The sequence below is a fragment of the Vigna unguiculata genome, chromosome 8 (genome assembly GCF_004118075.2).
Source record: "Vigna unguiculata cultivar IT97K-499-35 chromosome 8, ASM411807v1, whole genome shotgun sequence".
Taxonomy (NCBI): Eukaryota; Viridiplantae; Streptophyta; class Magnoliopsida; order Fabales; family Fabaceae; genus Vigna; species Vigna unguiculata.
This window is the reverse complement of record NC_040286.1, coordinates 2,660,693-2,687,775: the sequence shown is the minus strand read 5'-3', so window position 1 is coordinate 2,687,775 and position 27,083 is coordinate 2,660,693. Positions and strand designations below refer to the sequence as shown.

The 27,083-nt window shown below is 32.5% G+C and overlaps 4 protein-coding genes and 1 long non-coding RNA gene across 8 annotated transcripts; 2 read left to right on the top strand and 3 right to left on the bottom strand.

Annotated features, from left to right (window-relative positions):
- Window positions 1-1,723: 1,723 nt before the first annotated feature.
- LOC114194777 (QWRF motif-containing protein 2-like) lies at window positions 1,724-6,663 on the bottom strand. 2 transcript variants are annotated; one of them, XM_028085194.1, is made up of 6 exons: window positions 4,932-6,660; window positions 4,361-4,480; window positions 3,702-3,818; window positions 3,485-3,574; window positions 2,391-2,498; window positions 1,724-2,268 (listed from the first exon to the last, which is right to left on the bottom strand). In XM_028085194.1, the coding sequence occupies exons 1-6, from the start codon at window positions 6,282-6,284 to the stop codon at window positions 2,185-2,187; spliced, it is 1,872 nt and encodes a 623-aa protein (XP_027940995.1). In that variant the 5' UTR covers window positions 6,285-6,660; the 3' UTR covers window positions 1,724-2,184. The 2 variants fall into 2 exon arrangements, 1 of the variants encoding a protein (XP_027940995.1); XR_003606441.1 differs by having other exon boundaries at window positions 2,205-2,268; window positions 3,485-3,570; window positions 4,932-6,663.
- Window positions 6,664-13,179: 6,516 nt separating this feature from the next.
- Window positions 13,180-14,674, bottom strand: LOC114195657. 2 transcript variants are annotated; one of them, XM_028086202.1, is made up of 3 exons: window positions 14,454-14,674; window positions 13,715-13,776; window positions 13,180-13,589 (listed from the first exon to the last, which is right to left on the bottom strand). In XM_028086202.1, exons 1-3 carry the CDS (start codon window positions 14,542-14,544, stop codon window positions 13,398-13,400), a joined length of 345 nt encoding a protein of 114 aa, XP_027942003.1. In that variant the 5' UTR covers window positions 14,545-14,674; the 3' UTR covers window positions 13,180-13,397. The 2 variants fall into 2 exon arrangements, with proteins under 2 accessions (XP_027942003.1, XP_027942004.1); XM_028086203.1 differs by having other exon boundaries at window positions 13,715-13,767; window positions 14,454-14,643.
- Window positions 14,675-21,212: 6,538 nt separating this feature from the next.
- Window positions 21,213-22,170, top strand: LOC114195659. Its single transcript, XR_003606522.1, has 4 exons — window positions 21,213-21,423; window positions 21,512-21,577; window positions 21,703-22,028; window positions 22,121-22,170. It is a non-coding gene; the product is annotated as an uncharacterized LOC114195659 (long non-coding RNA).
- A 69-nt stretch (window positions 22,171-22,239) lies between these two features.
- On the top strand, window positions 22,240-22,800 carry LOC114195658 (sugar transporter ERD6-like 16). The gene is made up of 3 exons (XM_028086205.1): window positions 22,240-22,374; window positions 22,455-22,501; window positions 22,590-22,800. Exons 1-3 carry the CDS (start codon window positions 22,305-22,307, stop codon window positions 22,773-22,775), a joined length of 303 nt encoding a protein of 100 aa, XP_027942006.1. The 5' UTR covers window positions 22,240-22,304; the 3' UTR covers window positions 22,776-22,800.
- A 2,435-nt stretch (window positions 22,801-25,235) lies between these two features.
- LOC114195656 lies at window positions 25,236-26,847 on the bottom strand. Of its 2 annotated transcripts, none has more exons than XM_028086201.1 (4): window positions 26,723-26,847; window positions 26,498-26,637; window positions 25,971-26,023; window positions 25,236-25,799 (listed from the first exon to the last, which is right to left on the bottom strand). In XM_028086201.1, exons 1-4 carry the CDS (start codon window positions 26,734-26,736, stop codon window positions 25,587-25,589), a joined length of 420 nt encoding a protein of 139 aa, XP_027942002.1. In that variant the 5' UTR covers window positions 26,737-26,847; the 3' UTR covers window positions 25,236-25,586. The 2 variants fall into 2 exon arrangements, with proteins under 2 accessions (XP_027942002.1, XP_027942001.1); XM_028086200.1 differs by having other exon boundaries at window positions 25,971-26,032; window positions 26,723-26,835.
- Between the last annotated feature and the right edge of the window lie 236 nt (window positions 26,848-27,083).

Here is a 27,083-nt window from a genome sequence, read left to right as displayed (position 1 = left end):
GTAAGTAAGAGTGAGGAAGTCGGTGATTTTAAAATAACTTATTTTATATGGATTTAAAAAAAAAAAAAACAATCTTGTTAGAGCAAATTTTTAAGAGGTAAAAAAATTACATAAAATTGTTAATTTTATGTCTCATAATATCTTACTATAAATTTGTAAAGTTCATTAAACTATATACTAATCATTCTAACCATAGTATGATATGCTGCTGGGTTGACAGATTTGAAATACCAAAAGTTGAACATGAACTTTCTAGAATCACTCCCATAATATGTAAATATAATTTATGATAGTAGAAATGATTTAGGACATCTTTTCCTAATCTAAATTGTCACTACCTAAAATAATTTTTGTAGCTGTACTTATTTGAAAAGAAATATTTTTTAGTATAAATGATTTATTTAAGATTAAAACCTTTATAAAAAAATATAGAGATAAATAAAATAGAATTTGTAATAATAATACACTAAATGTATTCTTTAAATGGGAATATAATTGTAGTTATAAATAAGATTTTGATCTACCATAAAGTCTTATCACTCAATATCAAGGGCCATATTCTAAACTATTATAAGGGAACTTTATAATGGTAGATAATTCAGCTTACCTCAACAAGTCTTGTCACTCAAAATTAAGAGACTAACCTTCCTAAACAAGTCCTACTTCTTAATGTTGAAAAATTCAACTGGATCTAAATATAGTAGAAATGAGGAAGTTAACTTATATATAAGAAATAAGATCTATAAATCTAACCGTTCAAGGTTTTTATTAAATATGACATTAATTCTTCATGAGAGTTAAACTCATATTAATGGTATCGGTGTATGCGATTTATCTTGATAATCAACTAAAATGAGTAAAATATCATCCTCAGTGAATCTTCATAGAAAAACTCATGAAGATCCTTAACAACTCTTATTGCTCATAAATATATTCTCAAGCAAATTTAAGAAATAATATAATAAATTTTAATACAAGTTATCTGGATTAAAAATTGTAAGATAAAGTAATGATTACAAGCCCGAAAAAAATACTTGATTATAGATAAGACTGACAAAACCAGAAATAGACTAAACATGTTAAGTGTCTCTAGCTAGTTACTTCTCTTGGCTAAATCAATAATATACTAAACAAAAATAAGTAATTTAGAAAATAAAAAAGATACTTAACTCTTAAAAAATCATTTCAACTTTCTTCTTTCAACTTGGCCAAAACTAAAAAAATCTTGAAAACAAATAATTCTAATGGAGGCTGACAGAGAGTAACACATAGTGAAATTGAGAAAATAACCCTAGCGAATATATCAAGGAATAAATAACCTTAATGAAGGGCCAGAAATAGTCACAAGGTGACAGCTCAACCTGGGAAGAGAGAACCCACGAACTTACGTGAACCAAGTCCAGGCTCATTAAATCGGCAGCTCAGCTATTTATGAACAATCAGTTATGTTATGGGACCATATTAGAGCTACCCAGGTTGTATTTATCTCTACATTTTTACCTGAGGCAATTACTCCTAAATTTGTTCGACAACTGATTAATCAGACAACCGTACAGAAATTTAAGGGGTAAATAATAACTTCAAAATATTAACGCTAACATTTACCAAATCAATCAAATGCACAATAATGTCAGTAACGGACGATAAAAAAAACTTGGAAAGATACGAGTCATTTATGTCAATAACAGATAATTTTTCTACTTGACTCTAAATGACGAGGATGTCAGAAATCAAAGCAAGCGTATTTTCCAAGGGAGTGTAGAAAATACAGCAAATCGTATCCACATTTTGACATTTTTTTTCCCATAAGCTAATACAAACTCACAAAATACAAACAAAAGAACAAATAAACTAAAATATAAAATGCTACACAGTTTATATACATCCTCTAACAAAAAAACAAATAGAAGAATGTGTATACAAACTATCTCCCGAACGACAAATTTCAATCCTCACTCCTAGCGCGTCATCAATCTGAGAGCAACTATTTGTTACGAGTTTCTTTGTACAATATGTCGAAATCCTGTTTGACCAGAATATTTGTGCTATCTGTAATTTTTCCTTTTTCATACTAACTAGCTTTTCTCCATCAGTAATGACTGTTTCATGTATTGAATTCAAGGCCAAAACAACCATTCCTATGTTATGATGTTAGCACTGAAAGTTGGCTGGTCAGACAATGTATTATTTGGTTGTTATTTTTACTTCAGTGCTTCTAGGTTGACATTTCAGTTGAGCAACATGCGTTCTCAGGCTACATTCTCTAACCTGCTCAAGATTTTATTAACCAATTTCTAGTCATATAACCGCAACTACATTTAACGATCATCCAAGGGAAATCAAAAAGTACTTTAAGCTTCAATAACATATTTGCAAAATATGAAATTTACCTGCAAGGTTGTAATTACTGATAAAAGGTCTTTGCACTCTTCAAGCAAAACACGCTCCTTCGCACTTAAGTTGGCAACTTCGACAACCATCGAATTTAATTGCCCAACCTATCAATTGCAAACGAATTCAGACACATTAGCATCCTAATTGCTACATAACTCCGATCCATAACAAGTATTTTGAGTGATAACAGAATAAAACCACAGAAGCAGAGATAAGAGCATCAGTGATATTTATCTCGTTTAAAATTAAAGCCAACGACTTTGCATTTTCTCACCTAATTTAAATATTTTAACTTTTAAGACCTAAAAAAATAGGATTCCCCATCCCAATTTCCCTCCCTTTATCTTACTTTTACAAGTTTTAGACAGAGATTGAATTGACCGAACCTAACATAAAATGCAAAACGATTTACATTAAAAATATCATGCTCTTGTGTTCTGTGTTTTGGTTAATGTAAATATTAAGGAAAATTAAACTATAACAACTAAATTTTGACAACTTTCTCTTTAAATTTGAGTTGTTATTTTTTAAGTGATTCTCTATTTTTCTATTTTTTCATTTTCCTGTATTTGAAACCCATTTAAAATATGCCAACTTAGTTGTTATAGTACCATTATCCAAATATTAATTATCCGTGAACTCCTCAATGCTTTTTTCACTAGCATTGATTGACATGAATACACCAAGAGAAGAAAAACTCGGGAAAGATAATAAGATCCATGTTTGTAAAACAAGATTCAAGTCAATAATCAACTCGTTAGATACTGGATTTTGTTGTTTTCCTCACAAATGGATCCCTAAAACTGCACCCCAAACCTACCACGATAGATATCTTGCACTCCTACAATTGTGGAACAAAATAGGAAAATAATGAATGCCAATGATAATTTAAACAGATGCCAATGATAAAAAATGAATGCCAATGATAATCTAAACAGTATAAAACAAAATCAGTTTTTTTTTTCACAATCATAATGTAGCCTCGTCGAAAGTTATCTAGAAAATAAAATAACACTATGATCACTCATCATAACAGATATAATTGAAACTCAACATCTGAAAAAGGAGGCAGGGTAAAAGAAATACGTACCTTAGGTGACAATATGCAAATGGAAGACGCCATTGCCTGCATCACATCCATTGCTGAACAAATTGCATCCTTCAAATTTAGCAAATCTGGCTGAAGCAAGTACAGAGCTCTTCATATTAGTCCCAAATATGATAATAAGAAGGTACGTAATTGCTATGTCACACACTATCCATAATTAGATAATAAAGAATAAACAAGAAGCTGAAAGGAGAAATACCTTGGCCCCACCAACAACAGGAAGACGAAGAGTGCTAGCCCTTAAGGCTTCGGTAGCTCCGGAGAGTGAAGTAGAGTAAACCCGATCCAAAGTAGCCCAATCTTCCAAATACAACATCTGCATAAATAGTTTTCATCAACAACATTATGTCAAAGCTGAACACAAAATTCTATGTCATCATAACCAAAGCAAATAAAAATATCTCTCTAACTGGCTGTTTGAGTTTCATTCTGGTCATAGACTAATGCAAACTGATTTTTTCCCAAATGAATACTTTCTTGCTTTGCCTCATTTGAGGTGTGTGTGTGTGTGTGTGTTTCCTGTGGTAGAAAAAGAGGTTGTATGATCTTATAAAAAGAAATGGATGAAACACATGTACTTCGCAACAATTTCAATTAGCCTGCCTACCCGGAGTTTTCTAATTAACTACAAAAAGAAGATTGAAAGAATGAGCAATGCCAATGTATCTAAACCCAAAATAAGCTTCAATATGGAATAATGACAGTAATGAAACAAGATGCCATGAGATGCCAGCTGTACCATGTAGGACACGATGAAATGGCAATCAAACTAGTGGAGAAATGATAAAGCTTCAAATCAAGTGAAGCAAAACTAGATATACACTAGTAAACTTGGAGTAGGGAAGTTGTAGATCTTACTTGATCCTTCAGGATGTTTATTAGCTTAAACTGTTGCTTCAGCAATTGAAACTCTGTTTTTTTGGCTCTAACAGATTCTCGTATTTTTGACATAGCTACCCATGCAGCTTTGAGGCTTTCCTGATACAACGAAGAATATTTACAAAGAATATAAGCAAAACACTAGCAAACAGTCTGACAAAACATAAAATCCTTCTCCACTCTGTCTTGCCTAATATGACTTCACCCTTTACATTACAAATATGATCACGTTTAAAAGACAGCCCATGGCCACAGTTTCAGCCAAAACAACAAGGCTTCGGCCACGGTTTCCATCTGAAACTGTGGCAACATTTATCTGGAATTTCCCTCGATATCAAGGATGTAACAAACCACAACAGGCAGTTTAAAACCTTGATGACATGGGTGCTCATGATCATATGCTAAATTCCATCTAATATAAAAAGTTAAAAAAGAAGTTATCAATCCACAATCTTCACTCAATACAGCTTCAACGAGTAATGCACAAGCAGGCAAATTCAAACCCGCGCAATTCAATTTCAAAACAAAAAAAATTCGAAGTAAAAAATACCTCTGCATTGAATGTCTGCGCAGAGAGAGCAGAATCGGCTCTGGCGTTAACAAAACGCCACTGGAGGAGCCTGTTATAGAAGAGTCTCAACAAATGCGCATCAGCAATCCGATTCTCCCCAACCTTTCCCCTGGAAACGTCAACCGCGAAACTCAGAACAGAAGGTTCACTTCCGGACCTACTACTCATGCCACCAGTGACGCCGTTTTGCGCACGTGACGGACTTACTCCTCTCGAAGGAGACCACACAGAAGGCGTCGCTAGTTTACTCGGAGAAGCAGGACGAACCGCGGAACGAATAGGAGAACCTTGAACAACACGGCTATTCACAACTCCACGAGGCGATGAAACAGCAGAATCCAACACTGATTTCCTCTGCACTAAAATCCTAGGACTAGGAGCAGTAGAAACAGTTCCTTTATTTCCAATTACACCGTTTCTAGAAGACGGAGCCTCTGTTTGGCGCCGTAAACGGTTATTATGCTCTTGCCAGAATCTAGCCGGCATCACGATCCCCCGGGAACCTCGAATTCCATCTCCAGAGGAACTTCCAGAGGTTACACTTTCGGTATCAGAAGCAATAGGCTCAAGCTCAGCTTCAGGCCGAAACTCAGATCCGTTAATTTTGTTACTCTCCGATCTTAGCGTCGCGTCGTGAGAAGCTCGAACATCCGCCATTACATTCTGCAATGACCTAACAACGTTCTCCGACGCGTCCGTTTGTTTTCGCCCTGTAGAATCAACACATTCCAAGCTGCGGTTCACGCAATTCACTTGTTGTGGTCGCGACAGTGATTTTGCGGGCCACCGGTGCCGATCTATCCCCGACCTGGTATTCTCTGCATGATCCGAATTGCCATTTCTCACCGGTGTCGGCGTCGTTGCAACCTTCCTCCTCTCCGGCGTGCTCTTCCGCAAACTCTGTGATGGCGGAGGTTTCGTTGTCCTGACCTGGATCGGGAACGACTCGCCCTGAAACGAAACAGACAAGCTCCTTGTGGAAGTGAAGAGCACTTTCTGAGCCGCCGGAGCGTCTGTCAGGGTAGGTCGAGGAGTGCCTTGTCGCCGGCGCTCCGCTGACTGACACCGCTTCAACGCCGGCGTCGGCGTTTGCTTTGTAGAATTGACCGCCCTTGTCACAACCAGCGGCGAATGGCATCGTCGCGGAGGAGACGAAACGGAGGAAGACGAAGACGAAGAAGACGACATGTAGCGAGAAGTAATTTCTCGTGCTTTGGGCCTTCGTGGAGGAGCGAGTGCATTGTCCGATTCAGAAGGTAACAGAGGAGTTCTCCTTGGAGTTGGAGTCTGTGCTCGTTTAGGGTGTATCGGCGTAGAAATCGCAGCCACCATTGTTTTATTCCAAAATTCTACTAATCCTAATTACAATATTTTCATTGCTATAGTCAAACAATCAACAATATTCAATTCGAAACTCAATCAAAACTTAAAACTCATCGTTGGAATTCACGCCGAGTCTCGGAACCCTAGAAACCAACTGAAAAACGAACAAGCTACAGCAAGCATTGAACGGAATAGGAACAGAGAAAAAATTGCGTGCGAGTGCAGAGAAATTTGGTGTTGCTAATTCACGATGAAGGTTGAAAATGGGAAGGAAAATATGACCGTTACGATTTGCCGGGGATTGACCGAGTAAGAAGTGTAACTGTCGAAGCAGTGGAGTCACACGCTGCGCGATTGTGCTTCGCTTGTGAAAATTAACGCCAAAATTAGAAGAAGCAAACTCAGCCACCATGAGAATGACGCGGACACTGTAGCACACGCACGCGCGGATTTAGGGAGAGTAAAAACACTCGCGTGACTTTAAGGGCATTGCGGTAAATAGACAATGGTTTACGTCAATTTGCGGTGCTTCGTGGCGCTGGAGGCTTTGTTAACACGCATTTTTTAATTTTGATAAAATTAATAAAAATAAATAAATATAATAAATAAAATAAAATAGTAAACGTGAAAACGACAAGGAGAGATAGAAGAGTACGGGTGTTGAAAGTACAAACAAGGGTTGAAGTTGGAATTGGATATTTGCGTTTGGGTGAGGGAATGAATCTTCGGAGAGACGTTACGCAAACGACACTTCTCAAATTTTATAATTGGTCGTTAAGGCGAAAAATTATAAGTAGCCGTTTTTCCTTTTCAGCGTATGTAATTGGACCAAGGTACCAAAACTTCAAAGGAACTTATCGATAACTATGTATATAATTAATTCAGTTTTGGAGCACGCAGTACTTTACTTGCTTTAACTTTTCAGTTTTTTTAACCATTATAAACTTTTCACCTTTGACGCAACACAAGGGCCTAAATCGTTAGAGTTTTTTTATTGATAAAAATGAAGGTTTTGTTTTGAAAAAAATAAATTATATCAATTTTATAATGCTATTAATTTCCATTACACAAGCAAAATTACAATTATAAATAATATTACATGAGATCTTACGAGGTTGTATTTTTACACAAAAAGTTATTCTAATACAAAATTTTTTGACATGAGTATTGTACTTAGAACTTGTAAGTTTTACCATTAGCCTTATATTAATATATTTCAAATTAATTCTTAAAATATTTTTTTGTATTTTCTCTTTCAATTTTTTTCTCAAACAAATTAATGTGTTAATTCTCATAATGTAAATCACTAGTTGATAACCATATAATCTTTTAATAATTATGACATCACTGTGGCATCTATATGGTAATCAAAAGTGAATGTAAAACTTTCCTTGAATCCTTTTTGTCTCTCTGCCATCGGTTACTGTGGTAAGCACAGTTAAAATATTTAATCACCTTTTATTACTGTTTTGAAAACTTTACAGCTCCAACTATTTTGTCTTATTGACTTTAATATATATATATATATATATATATATATATATATATATATATATATATATATATATATATATATATATATATATATATATATATGAGTTTGTGTGTAAAAGATTCAGATTATATTCCTTGCAAGAAAACTTAAACAAATTAGTTTTGATTAGTTTTTTCTAATTTTGATTAATATCTATTTTATTTTCAATAATTATTTGTTTTGAAAGAAGATAATAATATTATGATTTTTATTTTTTTACTTTCATTTTTTCTGATGTAAATTAATATATGTTATTGATTAATGTATTCGTATATATTTAAAAAAAAATCAATAATCCACGTTAAAGTACATTATAAAATAAAAATAAGTAAAAGAATAAAATTCAAAGTATAAATTTTCTTAAAAGAAACCTTACATATATTATCATATTATCTTCCAAATAAAGTTCGAATTTGATTGGTGAACATCATTGATCATGTTAAGAATATGATATATAACTTTTGTTCCTTTTTTGTCACAAATTATCTTATTGTTATATCTATTGCTGTTACATTTTATGGTTCCTTTACAAAGGATGTTCAAAATTTCATCCGAAAATTTCGTTATTATCAAATTCACTTAATTTTAAAAATTACACATGTTAGAGTTCTATAGGAACAACAAATAAACAGTGTGAAAACCAAAAGAAAACTTAAGCTTCAAATTTTAAATTATTAGATAAACGGCAGGCTCATATATTTTTATACTAGTTATTATAAAATTTATATTTTAAGTGCTTTTCATTTGTTATTTTATATAATAGTAGTAAGAAATACAAATTTTCAATGTATAATGGGTGTACGTATTACGTGGAAGTGTTGTTTTACTAATTTTCAGTCATTAATTGAATAGGGGCAAGTTTCTTCTTCTGACATTTTCCTATTCTTGTTTTAGTAATAAAACAAAACATAGGATATATGAGTATTACGGGCACTACAAAATGAACTGTAATCAACTACAGAAATTTAGTACATGATTTTATACTGAATTAATGTAAACAAATAAACGGCTCAATACTCTATATTATTCGAAAATAATATTGAAAACTATAAAAAAAATTACCCACCTCATATTTCAAAATATAAAATATTATTATTATAGTCTTAAATTGGTGACTTAAATACATTTTTCGTTCTCATTTTTGTAATGTTTATTGCGGATGGTCCTTATTTTGATAGAATGTTTAAAATAGTCCTAATTTGTACCGAATGTTTGAAATGGTTCTCATTTTCGCAATTCGTGTTTTATTTGATCTTTTTCTATGACGTCGTTTAAATCAGTACACGAGCACTGTACAGGTAGCACTGTTTGTATTCATCTTCGTCTTTCTTGAGCCCAGATTTGCAGAGGAAGCAGTTAATACAAACAGTGTCACCTGTACTCTGTTACTGATTTAAATGACGTCACACAAAAAGACCAAATAAAACACGAATTGCGAGAATGATGATCATTTTAAATATTCGGTACAAATTAGGACAATTTTAAACATTCTGTCAAAATAAGGATCATCCAGAAAAAAACACTACACAAATGAAGACGAAAAAGGTATTTAAGCCTAAATTGTTAAATGAGTTATTTTTTATATCTTAGCACATTAAATATAAGATCTAACATCATTGATTATGTTTTAATACCATTTTCTATTATTTCTGGTCCGTTCGAAAACATAAAAACAACTACCAACTAACGAAGTTATAAAATACATGAATAGAATCACCCTATTCTAAATGTTTCAACTAATAACCTTAAGAACGATACTGATATACTTTTTCCTCAATCAGCCTCATTGATCACTTTTACAGTATGATCTTATTTAATTGCAATTAATTCATCACTTTTTTCTTTTATCAATTTAAAGGAGTATTTTTTCAAGATATTGTCCATTTTGGATGGAGTTCCGTCACGGGAGATTTCAGAGGACGGAGAGAGAAAAGAGTATTTAAACTATGTTTGATTTTGATTTCTAAGTGATGTGAGACTTATTAAGTATACGGAAACAAGACGCCACTTGAGGTAATGGGAGTTGTCGTTCCCATAGACGGCACCAATATTCCAACCTGACCCAAGTTCATTCCAGCTACATCATTAGGAGCAACCATTGCGTTCCCAAAGTATTATCCGCTTTAAAACATAAAACTTTGTTATAATTTTGTCTTTAAAACACAGTAATTGTTCCTAACGATATTATCGAGGAACTTGGATCGGGTTGAAATACGTTTAAGAATGGAAAACTCAAGTGAGATCAATTTACAAAATGCATAAGTTCCAAGCCATTAGATTCTGAGTAGTGATGTAGGTGCAACAAAATTTTCAGGTATTCTTAAAGCACCTGAAGTTATCATCGTGAGAATGTACTACTAACTACCAAGTGAAAAATATGAAAAGTTTTTGCCTGGTCGTGTTTTTGTTCCTGCAAAATTTGTAATCAAGAGCAGGGTACTAGTTATAGCTCTTAATAGGTTCTGTCATGTGTGATTGTCTTAACTAAACTTTTACTTTGCATTTAATTTGCATTTAAGAAATATGACATCTCTGTGTGCATTAATAGTATGTTACAGGCAACTTTTTGGGGTGATGAGTTAATGCTTTACAGCAGGTAAATTGAAGCATGTATTTGGATTTTAGATCTGAAAATGTAGAGGCACTATTCATTTCAGAAATACTGTATTCAAAAACCAAAATCTAATAAAAATGGTGTATGAACACATGCATGCATTCACTTTTAACGCGTATAGGACCACTAAAAGCTACTTCCTTCTTCAACACTCTATGCCATTATGGTTTCTTTTCTTTCCCTTCTACCATCCCAGAATATTAAAGATCACTTTTACCATTCACGTCTTTCTTATACACGAGGGATTATTTTAAGACATTTCACGAAAAATTCAAGTGAGTCTAAATTTCATATTGAATAAAAATGTAAAATTCAACATAAATTTAATATTTTAAGATTTTAGGTCAAAAATACTGTCAATTTTTTATATATGAATTGGACTCGTATCTAATTAATATCGTATCTTTTCGGTGATTCTCTTTCAAAAGAAGACCGTCTCGGATAAATTGTGTTTAGGAAGCATAATTTCTCTACAAAAACTTGATGATACACATCATTAATAATTATAATAAGACTTGAAAAACATTAATAATTCAACAGAGATATGATGACAACTCTCTAGAATATTTAGCGAGGAACAATGATGTTGTCCGCAGAGTGAGAGAAAACATGGGCAAGGAAACAAAGAGCACAAAGGGGCTCATGAAGAATAAAGAATCAGGAACTTTATTACCCTAAAAAATGATGGGTAATGAAAATGCTAATTGTTTCATTGTTGTGATTAGATAAATAAGTACCCTTTTAGCAACAGAAAGAAGGGACAATGATTTTGCAAGCGAAGCAGAAAAGCAGCACTTTTGAGGATGCTCCTGCTTCAACTGTCTTTGTTCATTCTCTTCTCTTTATATCTTTCCCTTTGCTTTAGTAGTGCTTTGTCTGCTTCATCTTTGGTAGGTCCTTAACCAAATCGATTCACAACTTCTCTCCAACAAACTACACACACTAAAATACTACTGCTACGTACCTACGTTACACTTTTTGATCTCATAATTTTATTTTAAAATTTGTTTTTCTTTTATGTTCTTGAACTTTCATGTGATTAGATGCCAATTATCGTGCTAACTTTTAATTATTCATACTCTTGGTTAATATAAATTCCATGTTTTTGGTCCAAACTTCCTTTCGATGTGTTTTGTGTTTCATTAATTGTATTCGTACTTTCCAAGAAAAAATAGAATTTTATTTTTTCTAAAAGATTGCCAAAAAAAAAAACTCAGTACATACGACTCACTTTCTATTACCTCTTGAAGATTTCTTGTCGACTAAAATTCGAAGGGAGAATGCAATTATTACGGACAAATTTTAAAAATTCAAAATAGGTTATAATAACTTCATACCATTTAATTTTGTTGATACAATCATAAATTCAGTTATAGATTACCTAGTCACTAGAGAATGTCTCATGGTAGGCCCAAAACCAACTCATACGTAGCCATGACTTTCTAAACCAACAAACTCTTCCGTATTAAGGAGGATAAATTAATAACATATCAAGTGATTCAACAATAATTAGACTTCAACCAAATTTTAGAACTTATATAAAACATTTTAAAATAATAAATTTATAAGTCTTCTTTATATATTATTATATGTAAGACTTAAATTTAAGGTTGTATTCCAAACATGATTTTGTAATAAGTTTAAATGTTAAAAATCAATTTGTGTCGAGTCATGTATGAAAAAGAAAACTCACAATATAAGATGATATATTTGGTGATGAAATTAGATAACTTTTCTCAAAAATCTTGCTGACTTAGGTAAATTTTATTATTGAAGCATCATTGATTATAACTTTATTCAAGTTGAAAGCATTACAGAAATTTGACCAAAAAGATTGGTTGAGAACATTGTAAGAAACGGAGAGTATCAAATCACGTTGGGAAGAAAAAGTGGGGTTGGTTAATAAGAGAGGTCCACTATAAAGCGTGTGATGTTAATATTTTGATGATGACTTAAATTTAACCAAACCCACACTACAAAATTGCACTGGCTAGAATCATCACTTGAGAAACACTTCAAACATTAATCATGGGTTTGTAAAAGCTTAACTTTTCATCTAACTAATATTTGTTCCTTGAAGTACCACCCAATAGGACTTAAAAAAATTATTGAAAAATCATATTTTGACTTTCATCTTCTATTGTCTGACATAATTTAATGTAGACTATTAATTCTTTAAAAAAAATAGTATATTAATTAATTATCCACATTAAATCATGTAAAAAAAATAAAAAAAAATGAAAGTCAAAAATGATATTATCATTTTCCAAGATTATTATTATATATGTATTGCTTGGTCCCATGTTATATGGTTCCATTCATTCCCACGTACAGGTGTTACATCTTTGGAAGACCAAGTTAGCATGACATGCTAGGTATTATTAGGAAGTCAAGAAAAGTGAAATGGGAAAAGAAAAAGTTGATGGGACATGAATTGAAGCACCTCTTTACTTGTAATAGTAGGAATCCTAGTGGCACTGGCTGCTCAAAAAATTTCAGTCATCAAGCTACATTAGAGACAATAATTCTATCTTAAGCACCAAGTGACTCAACAAGTTTAACCCAAAAAATGTGGTATTATTCTTAATCAATTTTGGATTTCAATGGAATGCATACTTGCTTTCACTTCTGATGATGGTTATCTTCAACAACAACTACCATTTAATAAATACTAATATGTATTTAGAGAAAAGAGATTTTGGATTCAATTTTCCTGTTAACAATTAGCGATTGTCGATAAGAAAAACATAAGAAGCTAAAAGAAAAAATAAACATAGGTTGCAGAAACACAAAGCAACAGATAGAAATTTGGCATGATCCTTAGTTATAAGTACATAGGATGCTCAAAGGCACAACTGTTTTAAACAACACTAGCACACAGAATATAAGGACAAGAAGGCACAAAAAAGTGAGTAAACAACGTGTGAGAATGAGTCCTATCTTTATTCTGAGCATGAGCAAATGGTCCAGAAAGTTAGTCAGAATCTCCAGGAGGTGAAGGTGCAGGTTTTGGGATGTATGGAATCAGAGGGGTTCCATGCTCAATAGGATCAGGATATAGAGAGGCCTTTGATCTAGAACCTGGTGGTGGATCAACGGGACTGTAATCAGTCGGAATCATATCATCATTGTTGCTCATAACACTTTCAACATTGTTTCCATTTTCCTGAAATTTCAAAGGGATTCATCTTAGTTTTACATAATCAACCACTAAAATTCATTTGTAATTAGGTTTTTGCTTCCTTAACTACAAAGGTCAAGGGCCTTTAAAGGATTATAAAGCATTCTTACCTTCAGTTTCCTGCTCACTGCAATCACTGTTGCCTTATCACCATAATTGGTCCCTGTGAAATCTGAGATGGTATTACAAAATGTAATGTTAATTATAGATTAAGTTCTCAACAATAAACAATATAATATGCAAAATAATCCGCTTAGTCAAAATGTTAGAAAGAAAGTTGAAAAAAGTATATGTAATTTGGGCAGAAAAAATAATCGAGCATGCAGTATTTTGATTCAATTATATTATACTGTCACACACAGTGTCTTTTACTAACTAATATATGAGCAGTAACATACTTAATACAATCAATTTATCCTTGGAGCAACGCTACCATGTTGTCCGAAGTTTCAATTCAACTTAGTGGATCATGTTTGTAGCGAGAAAACAATCAACAGAATAATAACAAAAACAGTTTGTCTACTGCAGAAAATCGTACACCAGAAAAAAAAAAAGAATGAGATTTTTTCAAAGAGTTTGTGGATTGGAAGCTGCCATCACTAATGCATGCATACCCTTATCTCTTCCAAAGAGAAAAAAAAAAAAAAAAACTGAATGAAGCACAAAGAAACATAACTAGTTCAAACACAAAAATTCAAAACACCCCATGTGTCTTTTAACCGACGAGCTTGTCTTACACGGTGATAAATAACAAAACACTTGACAAACAAAGGAATCTAAGATTTACATCATTGGAAGAGATGTAAGTAATTTTCTGAAATAAGAAAGGAAAGAAGATGTGTACTATACCAGGTGTTGCAGTAGTAGGAGTTAAGATGTTGAAGAACATCAAAGTTGCTCCAACCACCAAGAGCAAAGCAAAGAAACCAGAAAGCTTCATGTTAGCAACAGAATGAACCTGCTGAAATGGACAATGTCCTAGGAATGGAGCACTGGTATAATATAGCCCTTGTCCGAAGAAAGAGGTTTTAGTCACCGCCCGCTGGTTCCCAATATTTTATTATTAAACATTTTTGTGAATTGCTTTACTGTGATGATAACGTGCTTGGGTACTCGAATTCCGCAACAAGAAATAGTGACTGCATTAAAGACTCATCAGTGATGACTGATGAGCCTCTTCGTTCCCCAATGGTGTAGTTACAGCTCCAGCAATGGCAATAAAATCTCAACGGGCACCGCAGAGTGAATAATGGCAATGAAACTTCCATGTTGCCCTCTATCATTTACTGGGCTATCCCAATGAATTCTCTCTACACACTTCCCAATCTGCTAACACCACTCCTGCAGTTTTTTTTTTTTTTTGAAAGGAAAAAAGGTTTTTTCTTTTACACCATTTGACAATCATAGCTTCTTCATCACAACCATCTTCATCTTTGCATCTTTCAGAAACAAATGAGTGAGCCCAGAAGCAAACAGAGAACCACACCCATATTCATTCGCCAAATACAACACAACATAGACTTCATCCCCACAAGCGGATCGACTCAAGGGTGAAATACCTAAATTAGTTGCTCGACTGAAGGCTAAAACACTTAAAACATCAGCTCTGGCCTAACTTAAAAAAGATAATATTTAATTTTTTAAATACTATTATTTTTTATTAAATTAGTTATAAAATTATATTTTAAAAAAATTAAAAATAATTCTTTTAGAACTAATATTTCTATACTAATTAATTATAAAATTATTTTATTACAAATGTATCTTTATTAAATTTACTATAAAATTAGATTTAATAAGAATAAAATCTTACCATAATATTTGTAGCGCCGATATACTTCTATTAAATTAATTATAATTTTATGTTTGAGAATAAAATTTAATTAAATTATTATTAATATTTTTTAAATTTTTATTAGTATTAAAATTAATATTTAATGAGTTAAAAAAAGTTGAATAAATGTTTACAGGGATAATTAGCTAATTTTGTTAAATTTAAATGTATAGATAAATGCTTTTGTAATAAAGGAACACAGTAAAATAAATTCTGTAATTTTTTATATTAATATATATATATATATATATATATATAATTCTTTTTTGATAAAAAAAATCTTTATTACAAATTTTGATTACTATTCTTTTATTTTATATTCATGACTTTATAAATATATATATATATATATATATATATATATATATATATATATATATATATTAATTTCATTCTTTAAATCTCATGTTATTTGTGTATCAATCTTATATTTCATTTATGTTTTATTTTTTTATTTGTGTGTTGTTTTTATTTTATTCGTTGAGTTTGTATTAGGTTTAAAAATATGGATTTTTTGTCCAATTTTATTTTTTTATTTTTTAATTTATGGGTTTTGAGAGTTCTTCTATATATATTTTAATGAAAAATTTAAATTTGGCTTGATTGAATTGTTGAGTTATTAACTAAGTTATGATTTAACCTTTTCCTATATAATGAAAATGAAATCTCTAAAAAAAACATCACTTGGAATTGAAAAACAATGTAAAAGTTAAATAAAATTAATTATAATACTTTTGCATAAAAAAACTCAAAAAATAAATTTTAAATAAAAAATCTTATTTTAAGTACTTACCCATGCTGACAAAGTCCTTCTTCAAAGTTATATCCTTAAATCTTTTGGTGAAATTTTATGCATTTTGTTGAATGCAATACACATGCAAGCAACTTCCTTGAGTTCAGCCAATCATCGATATGTTGAATAATGCACTAATGGAGTTGTGGGGGTTCGATATTAGGCACATGTTTTCTTGAGGTGTAACATGCCTCCTAAGGTTTTTTAGGAAAAAACCAAGCTTTTGTTGTTTCACCGTCAACTAGGGCTGGGTAAAAATAACTGTACTGAACTGAACTACCAAAAACTGCACTGAACTAAAAAATAGTTCGTATGAACTGCACTGAACTAAAAAACAGTTCAGACAAACTGAACTGAACTGTTTTTCTGAAAAATAAACTGGACTGAACTGCACTGCACTATAATATGAATTGTACTGAACTGTTATAAACTGAATTGTTTTATGAACTGCACTATATCAGAACTGAACTGCACTATTTTTTAACTGAACTGCACTATTTTTTACTGAACTGCACTATTCTTGAATTGAACTGCACTATTCTTTAACTTAACTACACTATTTTTGAACCGTTTTTGAATCGAATTGCACTGATTTTGAATAAACTTTACTATTTTTGAACCGAATTGTACTATTTTTGAATCGAATTGCATTGATTTTGAACTGAATTGCACTGTTTTTGAACTGAATTGCACTGTTTTTGAACTGAATTGTATTATTTTGAACCGAATTGCACTAATTACATATGATTGTAATACGCAATAATAATATAAAGTTTATAATTTGAAAGTGCTTAGGAAATAATACTTGAAATAAGCCTCATACTTCAATACACCAAAATCAAAATATTTATACATCTTAATACATAGGTTCTCCAGTAGGTTCTCCCATAAACAACATCAAAATGTTAATACATCTTAATACATCTTCAATCATCTAAATTAATTGCACTTGAAGGTCCCACTTCGTCTTGAGAAGTTATATCTACAAAAAAAATATATATTTTAGGCTTTCATATAAAGTATCAACCAAAAAATATATAAAGTTTTCATATAAACTCACCTTGCTCAAATTCATCAAGCTCTTTAGGATCCTCATTAAAAAGTATAGAGAAAGGTGTTCCTCTTAACCAATCTTGTGTGCAAACAAGTACTTCCACTATTTTAGGCGTTAGGCAACTACGATAAGGATTAACCACCCTTCCTCCTGTACTGAATGCACACTCTGATGCTACGGTAGAGATGGGAATAGCTAACACCTCTCGAGCCATGTTTGCAAGGATAGGAAATCTAGTTGAGTTGACCTTCCACCAATGTAAAACATCAAGCTCAACTGACTTTGTATAAGGTTCAAGATCCTCTCTCAAATATTTATCAAGCTCTGATATATAATCAAATCTACGTCCTGTAGCTCTTAGGTAGAAGCTCATGCCATGAGGATCATCATCTTCATCATCTAGTTGGGATTCTTGTTGGCTACTTTGAGAACCCTCCTCAACCCCTTGATATTGATCATAAAGTGTTTTTAAAGATGACAATAATTTTGATTTCAATCCACTGGTCATGCTAGGTTCAAATATATAGTCAATGAAGTAATTAACAAAATCCAACTTACTCCTTGGGTCAAGCACAACAGCAATCAATAATAAGATATTAATTCCATTGGGATTTCCCCAATATTTGTCATACTTACCCTTCATCCTCATTGCCATCAATCTTATGCTCACATTAGTACTCTCAGAATATTGTCGAATCTTTTTACCAATTCCAAACACTTCCTTCATATACATATGACTAGTGACATAAGAAGAACCAGAAATCCGCATGGTAGAGTCATAAAACATCTTTAAGAATGGTAGAACAGACCTCGCATATTCCCAATCCTCTTCTAGTGGCACACCACTACTTTTTGCCATTTCAGCACCAAATTTCTTATCTTGCATATCTAGCAAGACAAAGGCATCTTTGTACTTCAAGCTTGCCTCTAACATTAGATAAGTTGAATTCCATATGGTTTCAACATCAAGGCAGACAAGACCTCTATAAGAAATTCCTTCTTGTTCAACACAGGCCTTGAATCTAGCAAATCGAGCTGGAGAAGATTTGACATATTTAACTACACTTCGAATTTTTGAAATTGAATCTTTTATCTCTTTTAACCCATCCTTCACAATCAAACTTAATATATGTGCGCAACAACGCATATGAACATATTCTCCCTTTAAGACAAGACAATTCCATGATAACATCCTTCTTTTGAGGTATTGGACCCCAACATCATTTGCTGTAGCATTATCCACAGTGACACTAAGGACTCGCTTCAACTCCCAGTTATTCAAACAAGCCTCAACATGTTTAGCAATGAGCTCCCCTGAATGACCTGTTGTTTGAGAAAAATTCAAAATTTTCTTATGAAGCTTCCAATCTTCATCAATAAAGTGAGCTGTTAAACTCATGTAGTTTAGGTTTTGGATTGAAGTCCATGTGTCTGTAGTTAAGCAAACCCTCCCACACTGCTTTGATAGAAAAATTTTTAACTTTGCTTTTTCCTCTTCATAGAGTTCCCACATTTCACGCCTCAATGTAGTGCGGGATGGGACCTCAAACCGTGGTTGCAAGGATCGTACAAAGTCACGGAAGTCTTCATCTTCCACAAATCGAAAAGGAAGCTCGGACTTCACAAACATCTTCACCAACTTCATTCGAGATGCATTTTGGTCAAACTTAGAAATTGTTGGTGAAGGGCCAACACTAGCCCCTTCTGTAGTTGATGATGACATTTTTTTCCTTTTGAATGCTTCTCTATTTGGATTTTCCTTGCATCTTATCAAATGATTCCTCATCCCACTTGTTCCAGCCAAATATTTAATCAAATCACCACAGTAATTGCACTTAGCCTTCTTCTCAGAATAAGGGTCTTGTTTGGTAAAATGCTCCCACACATCTGATCGACCTTTACTATGCTCAGTTGATGATGTAGCCATAAAAGGAGGTAAAGGATCAATCCCAGAAGTAGCTGGTGTGAGAGTTTCGACAGTTTCTGGCAATGTAAAATCCATCTGATCCAAGATTGCAGCTTATAAACTTGATTGTTTTGTTCTCCAACCTGAATTCATCTTCTCCAACCTGATTACATATTTATATCAGTAAAAAAAAAAAGAAATGTTCCAAGAGACCATTGGCTACTTTTCATGTTAAATTTCATAACAACTCCTAGTGTTTACTTCAAAGAAATTTTGAAAAATGGAAATTTTTTTCCAAAGATGATATTTCTAGGCCCATATTCCAACAAAGCCTAAGTCTGTAGCTGTTAGATTATTGTTTAGGCTTGTATGTGGCTTTACTATTGTAGAACATGCATGTTTTCATTGTATTAGGCTATTAGGAGTTATTAATAATGGACAGTTTTCAACAGAGCATTTATGTGCTCTTAAACTTCTGCATTTCAATCATGTCACATTGGTTATAAGGGGAAGAACTGAGGAAACAAATAGGTGCTGCAGCTTACATTGAGTGTAGTTCAAAGACTCAACAGGTAGTGGCTTTAAATTTAACTATTTTTGTTTTTATGCACTACTTATTGTTGCTATGACTTTTAAAATTTGTACCTAAATTTGTACATTGTGGGCAAAGTAGAACAAGTAATTTGAGATTACAAATGCATTGAACACTTACTATTATCAAGGGTAGGAAAAATTTCCTTTATTCCCTTAATACACTGGATGTGCCTCAATTTTGAAGACCTAACTTTCAAATCATATTTATGTGCGTATTACCTAAGTTCGTATTCCAAACATATAAATATAGATAGAAGAATTGATTGAAATAGTACGGTACCAATTCAATGCTTAACATGTCACTTCTGTGCATAAGGGCAAAATCAGCAAGCATGTGGTAGTTTCTTCTGCACTCAATTTCATTTTCGTCTTTTAGAAGTTGGGAAATATGGCGTGGAGGCTTTTAGCATTACGCCCTCTCACTAAAATTCAATTCCACAACATTCTCTCCTCCAATTCCTCATTTCCAAAAACAAGGTACTAATTTCAAACCTTGTTTTACATTTCTAGGACTAGTCTTGTATTACACTACTTATCATTTTTGAGTTTTTAATCTTTGCTTTAGTTTATAATATTGTGAGAATAAAAGAAACATAATTGAAACATCCCAAGGTTGTAGAGAAACAGTATCAGGATTCTGAGAAGGCCCCAAGTGGTAATGAGGGTGATGGCAATGCCAAAGTAAATAGGAAAAGATTGAAGGGGAAAAGAGTAGTTGTAAGATGGCTCAAGTTCTTTCGATTTAAGAAGAAGAAAGAGTATGAAAGGATGACAGCAGAGGAAAATTTTTTATACAAATTGTTGAAATTAAGTTCAATTTTTTATTTTTTTACTTGTATATCGACCCTTTCTATTGTTTTCAAATAGTATGTATGGTTTTGAACCTTTGCCTCCCTATGCTTGCTATATCTATACATACGTTTGTATTTCTTATTAGTATTTTTCATACCACTCTTGATAAAAATATATCTGTTGCTGTTGGAAAATTTGTCATGGAATAGTGTTTTGTTATAATGTATGCTAAAACATATTGCTTAAGAAATCATCTGGAACACTAGAAGCCTCTCAAGCAATATTTTGTGCAAAGAATGTAGAGATAAATTTATTGTTCTCTGTATTTAATATTGGAATCCTGCTCTATAACTATTCAAATCTTTAAATACATAATTTCAGTAACATAAACATGAATTAAGCCTTTCAATGTTTAATGATGATTTACAGAACTATTTTAGTGCATTCATTTTTATAATAAGTTAACAACTTGCCATCTAATTCAAGTATTTTTTTCTCTTATAATTTGCATAGAATTTGTCAAAATATGTTTGGTAAATTGTCTTTGAGGATATCTAGATTTTTGAGAGAGACATTGTTTGGTACTGAACCCGAAATCAGGGTAAAAGTGTAATCTTTATATCTTAAAAGTCAATCTCTGCCCTAGCATAGTATCTATGTGATACATACAGATATGTTGTACATAAAATTTCTTGACTGTAATAATATTATTTAAAGTTCATATTAAAGATCAGTTCTTATTCACAATATAATGCATATTAAACTGTTACTGTTCATGTGAAACAGGCTATGAGGATTTCAACAGGTTTTTGCATTACAGGATGGTTAGCTGTCTTTTTCTCAAAGGTATTCATTTTCTGCATATATGTGCTCATATGAAGAAAAGTTGTGGCAAAATACTAGATAGGTTTTTATTCTTTTCTATCTATTGCAGAGTTCTTACTCCCTTGACTTGGGAAGATTTTCCACAGGGTACGGCATTGGAATTATCTCATACGTGGTAACTAATTTTGATAATCACTTATTCCATTCATAAAGTTTAGGCTAACTTAAATATGTTTGTTTATTCATATATGTTTCCTCTTCACTATAGTATATATAACAAAAATATGTATAATGTAACAGGTTCCTGTGTACATAGTAGAAATAGCTCCCAAACATTTTCGAGGAGGACTTGCAACAACAAATCAGGTGAAGAAATATTAGGAACTTTCCTATCTTGTTCTATATTTAAATTTCAAGAGTTAAGTGCAAGTGAGTTGAATTTTGACTCTGACTCTGATTGATTTGCAGCTTTTGATTGTTACTGGAATGTCTGTTTCATTCTTAATACTAGTTTTGAATTGTAGGCTAAGGTGTAACAAATTATGGATACAAAAAGGGTATAACTTGCTTTAAGGAGTCTTCGGGGTAAAGATGTGGATATTTCTCATGAAGCTGCTGAAATTCTGGTACATACAAAGATGATTGAGAACCTTCAGAGAAATTTCAAAACAACTTGACATGTTTTTGACCTTAGCTAATTCTTTTTTTGGCTCAATAGGATTATATTGAAACTTTTCAAAGCCTTCCAAAGACTAACCTATTGGATTTGTTCCAAAGCAAATATGTGCGCTCTTTGGTTGTAAGTAACACACTTCTCTTGCAGAAATCTAGTGGCAATGAACATAATTGCTCAAAAGATCTAAATTGCATTTTTGTCTCAATTTCAGATTGGGGTTGGGTTAATGGCATGTCAACAATCTGTTGGAATTAACGGCATAGGATTCTACACAGCTGAGACTTTTGTAGCAGCTGGTAAGTGAGAAGAGTCAGAAGAAACCAGTTTCTTCGGTTTGTTTTGTCACACTTATTTTTTTCAACTGTTGAGTTTGCAGGATTTTCTTCAGGAAAAGCTGGAACCATAGCATATGCTTGTATGCAGGTAGTTCATCCCTCCACTAGTTTCTCACAAATCAATAGCGTGAATACCATTATTGTGTCTGAACTTCACCAGTTACAATGAATGACAGGTTCCATTTACTATATTGGGAGCAATTTTGATGGATAGGTCTGGAAGAAGGCCTCTTATAATGGTAAATGGGGATTGGACCACTAAAATTATTTGTATTCATTATCAACTCAGAAACTCTGGACAAGTTAGCAATTTGGTGAGGAATGGTATCACTGAAACTGTTGTTACTAACATCCAGAGTTAGCAAATTGGGAAAAGATGAGAAATTGAGTGTGAAGAGTACCTTTTATGCCATGATTTCTTTCTCAACTGGGTTTCAAGTTGTTGACGAACAAATCCCTAACAGCAGGTTCATCCCAAAAGATTAGAATGATCGAATTGGAGAAAAAAGAAGAAGCGAAATGAAAACCTAAAGATATAAAGAGATCACCTTCGACGGCAACAATCTTCAACGGCGGCGAAACCTTCGACGGCGGCGAAACCTTCGACGGCGGCGAAATCTTCGACGGCGGTACAACCTTCGACGGCGGCGAGGCGACGGAGACAGGATCTGTTTTGGTCGTGGTTGAATCTCGGTGGAGAAAAAAGAAGAAGTGTGTGTGGACTGATCGGGATCGAAGACAAAGTAAAAAATCACAGTTCAGTGCACTGGATGTGAACAGTTAACTGTTTACAGTACAATTTTTCTAACTTTAACTACAAAACAATACAGTTTAATTTTACTGTTAATAATTCAGTTATTTTTGGTTTAAAACAGTACAATTAACCTAAGTACAGTACAATTCAGTTATTTTTGCCCAGCCGTACCGTCAACTATAGCTAAACCCTCGACTAAAGAAATACTTAGTCTTCTCACTCAACTCCCTCATCCTCTTCCACAAACTCAAACCCTATCCCATGGTCACCAACAATGCTATATTGTGGAGGAATTATGAAACGGACAAGCATCGCAAATAGTCCATATGGTTATAGCCTATACTTTAGATCAGACACTACTGTCACCATGTTAATCCTCCACAATTTCACTTTGAATGAGCTTCTACAAAAATAAACCAAAGAATACATTGTGTGGACTATTTTATAGTAATTGTAATTGACTACTTTCATCCAGTCAGGGTAGTTAATAACAAGCTTATCCATTATACAATTGGAATCAAATCAGATAATGATATTGTACAAATGATCAACCATCGAAAAAAAGTTTAACGTATAGACTCATATTTGCATCATCCCTACACTTAGAAATACATTAAACTATTCATCTAAACAAAATATATATATATATATATATATATATATATATATATATATATATATATATATATATATATATATATATATATATATATATATATATATATATATATATATATATATATATACCAACTTGTGAAGAACTATGGAAAGATGTGAAACCTTGGATACATCCAAATCCAAAACCTGATACAAGAAGATTTAGACATCCATTTGTGTAATTTTTAAGTTTCAATTATGTCAATTGTATTGTGTTAGATGTAATTGCTTTCATTGAGTAACTATATTTCCTATTTTATCCTTTTCAATTTCATTATTATAAATTCTCTAATTCAAAAAGATATTACAAAAAAGAGAAACCATATTGTATTACAAATCCTATTTCAATTTCATAATACATTTTCCATTTCTTAATTTTTATTCCCATTTCCTATTGTACAAAAAATCAAAATCAAAATAATTATTTAAAAACAATAATTTAACAAAATCCAACCAATTGAACATTTTAGTGCTTCAACAACAAATTTTAACTCAATTATCTATTCCTTTATTTTAAAATGTAAATTTAATAATGTACACATTGCATTTAATTTTTCTACAAAACTATAAATCATCAATTGCTAATTTATAAACTTTCAATAACAAAATAATAATCAAATTATTTATTTAACAATATTATTATACATTTTTCAATACTATATCAACTTATTATAATGTTTACATATATATATATATATATACACTTTTTTCCTTCCATTTTTTTTGAAAAAACAAAAAAAAAAATCCAGCTCATAATTTGGTTCTCAGAAAATCAAATTTCTACTAGTTTCCAGGCCGAATTAAGGAAATGGGGTGGTCAGAATTTCGCATTCCGGAAACCGAATTTTGACACATAATGAAAAGTGTGTTACTCATGTAAATAAAAGACACATTATGCTTTTTGGGGAACATAAAAAGGAACCTTGCTGCATGGGAAAAAAAATCTTCATTTTTCATCTAAAAGTTTAAAACAACGTATTTATGATTTTTTTTTTCTTATGCTTAACGTTTTCATTTAAAAAAGTTAGACTTAGATTTCCAAACATAAACATTTTTTGTATACATTACATGAGTTGAAACTAATCAAATACTCTATTTATATATAATTCTTTCTTGGAGATAAAAAATAAGATTGGTACGAGTTTAAATAGGCTATAACTTCTTATTTACTAATTCCCTCTCTCTCAGTAACTCTTACCAACTTGATATCTGGTGGAAAATGAGTGAAAAAAAAACAACCAAAGCTAAAATAACTGTCTCATTCATAAAATTCCAGTCAAAAGTAATAGTCATCAAAAGGGTCTAAGCTTGCTAGATATATATATACCATATATTGCTTCCATTTGGCACAATCTATCTCAATTTCAATGAGATACTATGCAATTCTATAACAGAGTAAATTCACATCACGTAAGAAGAAAGGATATATATCATGTAAAAGAAAAATAAACATACAGAAGTTGCACAAACACAAACTAACAGAAATAGAAATTGACATGATCCTTAGTTATAAGTAGGTACATTGGCCACTGCATAGGATGCTAAAAGGCACAACTGTTCTTTCACAACACTAGCACAAAGACGCACAGAAAAGTGAGTAAACAACGTGTGAGAATGAGTCCTATCTTTATTTTCAGCACGAGAAATGCTAGCAACACAAACTTTGAACAATTTCTTATTTCCCCATCAAAAGAAATATGTTAAAAGAGTGTGAATAGCGTTCCTCTTGTGAGCATAGCATATAGTTGAAGAGATGAGAAAGTTAGTCAGAATCTCCAGGTTTAGGAGGATGATCAGGAGGTAAAGGTTTTGGTATGTATGGATTCAGAGGGCTTCCATGCTGAATAGGTCCAGGATTTAAAGATGCCTTTGGTCTAGAATTTGGTGGTGGATCAACGGGATAGTAATCGGTCAGAATCACTCGACTCATATCATCATTCTTGCTCATACCACTCTTAACATTCTTTCCATTTTCCTGAAATTTTTCAAAGGCAACAGTTTGATTATTCTTCTTGTTAGTGCACAGAGTTTTACAAAATCAGCAAGTAAAATTCATCTTAGTTTTACTTGTGAGGTAGTTAATTAGGGTTGATTCTTTAACCAGAAAGGTCAAGGGCAAGAGCTTCTTAAGTCCAAGCATTCATACCTTCAGTTTCCTGCTCACTGCAACCAGTGTTGCCTTATCACCATAATTGGTCCCTGTGAATTCTGAGATGGTATTAAAAAAATGTCAGGTTAATTTAATTATACATGTAGTTCTCAACAATCTCAACAGTATAATCTGCATGATATATCTCCTTAGTCAAAGTGATAGAAGAAAGTTAAAAAAAGTAATATTAGTTGATGCATGCAATACTTTGATTCAATTATACTGTCACACACAACATCAAAATGCAGATAAAGATATATAAGAGGAAAAATCATCAGTGTCTTCTACTAACTAGTATATGAGGAGTAACAAAAACAGTGCCTACTGCAGAAAATCGTAAAGAAGATGTTTTCCAAGAGTTTGTGGAATATTGGAAGCTGCCATCACTATGCATGCATACTCTTAACTCTTAAAAGATATCCAAAGTAAAAAGGAAGAAAAAAAAGGAATAAATCTAAGATTAGCATTACTGGAAGAGATCTAAGTAGTTTTCTGAAATAAAAAAGGAAAGAAGATGTGTGTACCAGGTGTTGCAGTAGTAGGAATTAAGATGTTGAAGAACACCACAGTTGCTCCAACCACCAAGAGCAAAGAAAAGAAAGCAGAAACCTTCATGTTAGCAACACAATGAACCTGAAGTGAACAATGTCCTTGAAGTGAAGTACTGATATAAAGGAAGAAAGAGGTTTTAGTCACTGGTGGTTGATGAAACCAAAGTCCACTTCAAAACGCGGAAAGATGAAACCTACCTACTATTATTCATGAACTGGTTCCCAATATTTTATAATTAGACACTTTTGTGAAGTTGCTTTTCTCTGATGATATGATGATAGCGTGTTTGGGGGCTCGAATTCCACAACAAGCATTGGTGAGTGCATTAAAGACTCATCACTCATCACTCTTCAGCCTCTTCCTTCCCCACTGCGATAGTTACAGCTCCAGCAATGGCAATAAAATCTCCACAGGCATCGCAGTTAATAATGGCAATGAAAGTTCCATGCTGCTCTCTATAATAAAAACTTGCCACATTATTTTTGGGGTGTACCAATAAATTCTCTATACACTTCCCAATCTGTTCACACCACTTCTCTACTTATTTTTTTATAAAAG

Coding starts and splice junctions, on each gene's coding strand:
- LOC114195656 (XM_028086200.1), bottom strand. Junction 26,033..26,497: donor TCCTACTACTGCAACACCTG/GTACACACATCT, acceptor ATACCATCTCAG/AATTCACAGGGACCAATTAT. Junction 25,800..25,970: donor CAGTGAGCAGGAAACTGAAG/GTATGAATGCTT, acceptor GAAAAATTTCAG/GAAAATGGAAAGAATGTTAA.
- LOC114195657 (XM_028086202.1), bottom strand. CDS start 14,544: ATGAAGCTTTCTGGTTTCTTTGCTTTGCTCTTGGTGGTTGGAGCAACT. Junction 13,777..14,453: donor TCCTACTACTGCAACACCTG/GTATAGTACACA, acceptor ATACCATCTCAG/ATTTCACAGGGACCAATTAT. Junction 13,590..13,714: donor CAGTGAGCAGGAAACTGAAG/GTAAGAATGCTT, acceptor TTGAAATTTCAG/GAAAATGGAAACAATGTTGA.
- LOC114195658 (XM_028086205.1), top strand. CDS start 22,305: ATGGCATGTCAACAATCTGTTGGAATTAACGGCATAGGATTCTACACA. Junction 22,375..22,454: donor TGAGACTTTTGTAGCAGCTG/GTAAGTGAGAAG, acceptor TTGAGTTTGCAG/GATTTTCTTCAGGAAAAGCT. Junction 22,502..22,589: donor TAGCATATGCTTGTATGCAG/GTAGTTCATCCC, acceptor AATGAATGACAG/GTTCCATTTACTATATTGGG.
- LOC114194777 (XM_028085194.1), bottom strand. CDS start 6,284: ATGGTGGCTGCGATTTCTACGCCGATACACCCTAAACGAGCACAGACT. Junction 3,819..4,360: donor TAAACATCCTGAAGGATCAA/GTAAGATCTACA, acceptor CTATTTATGCAG/ATGTTGTATTTGGAAGATTG. Junction 2,499..3,484: donor TTTGCATATTGTCACCTAAG/GTACGTATTTCT, acceptor TGCAATTGATAG/GTTGGGCAATTAAATTCGAT.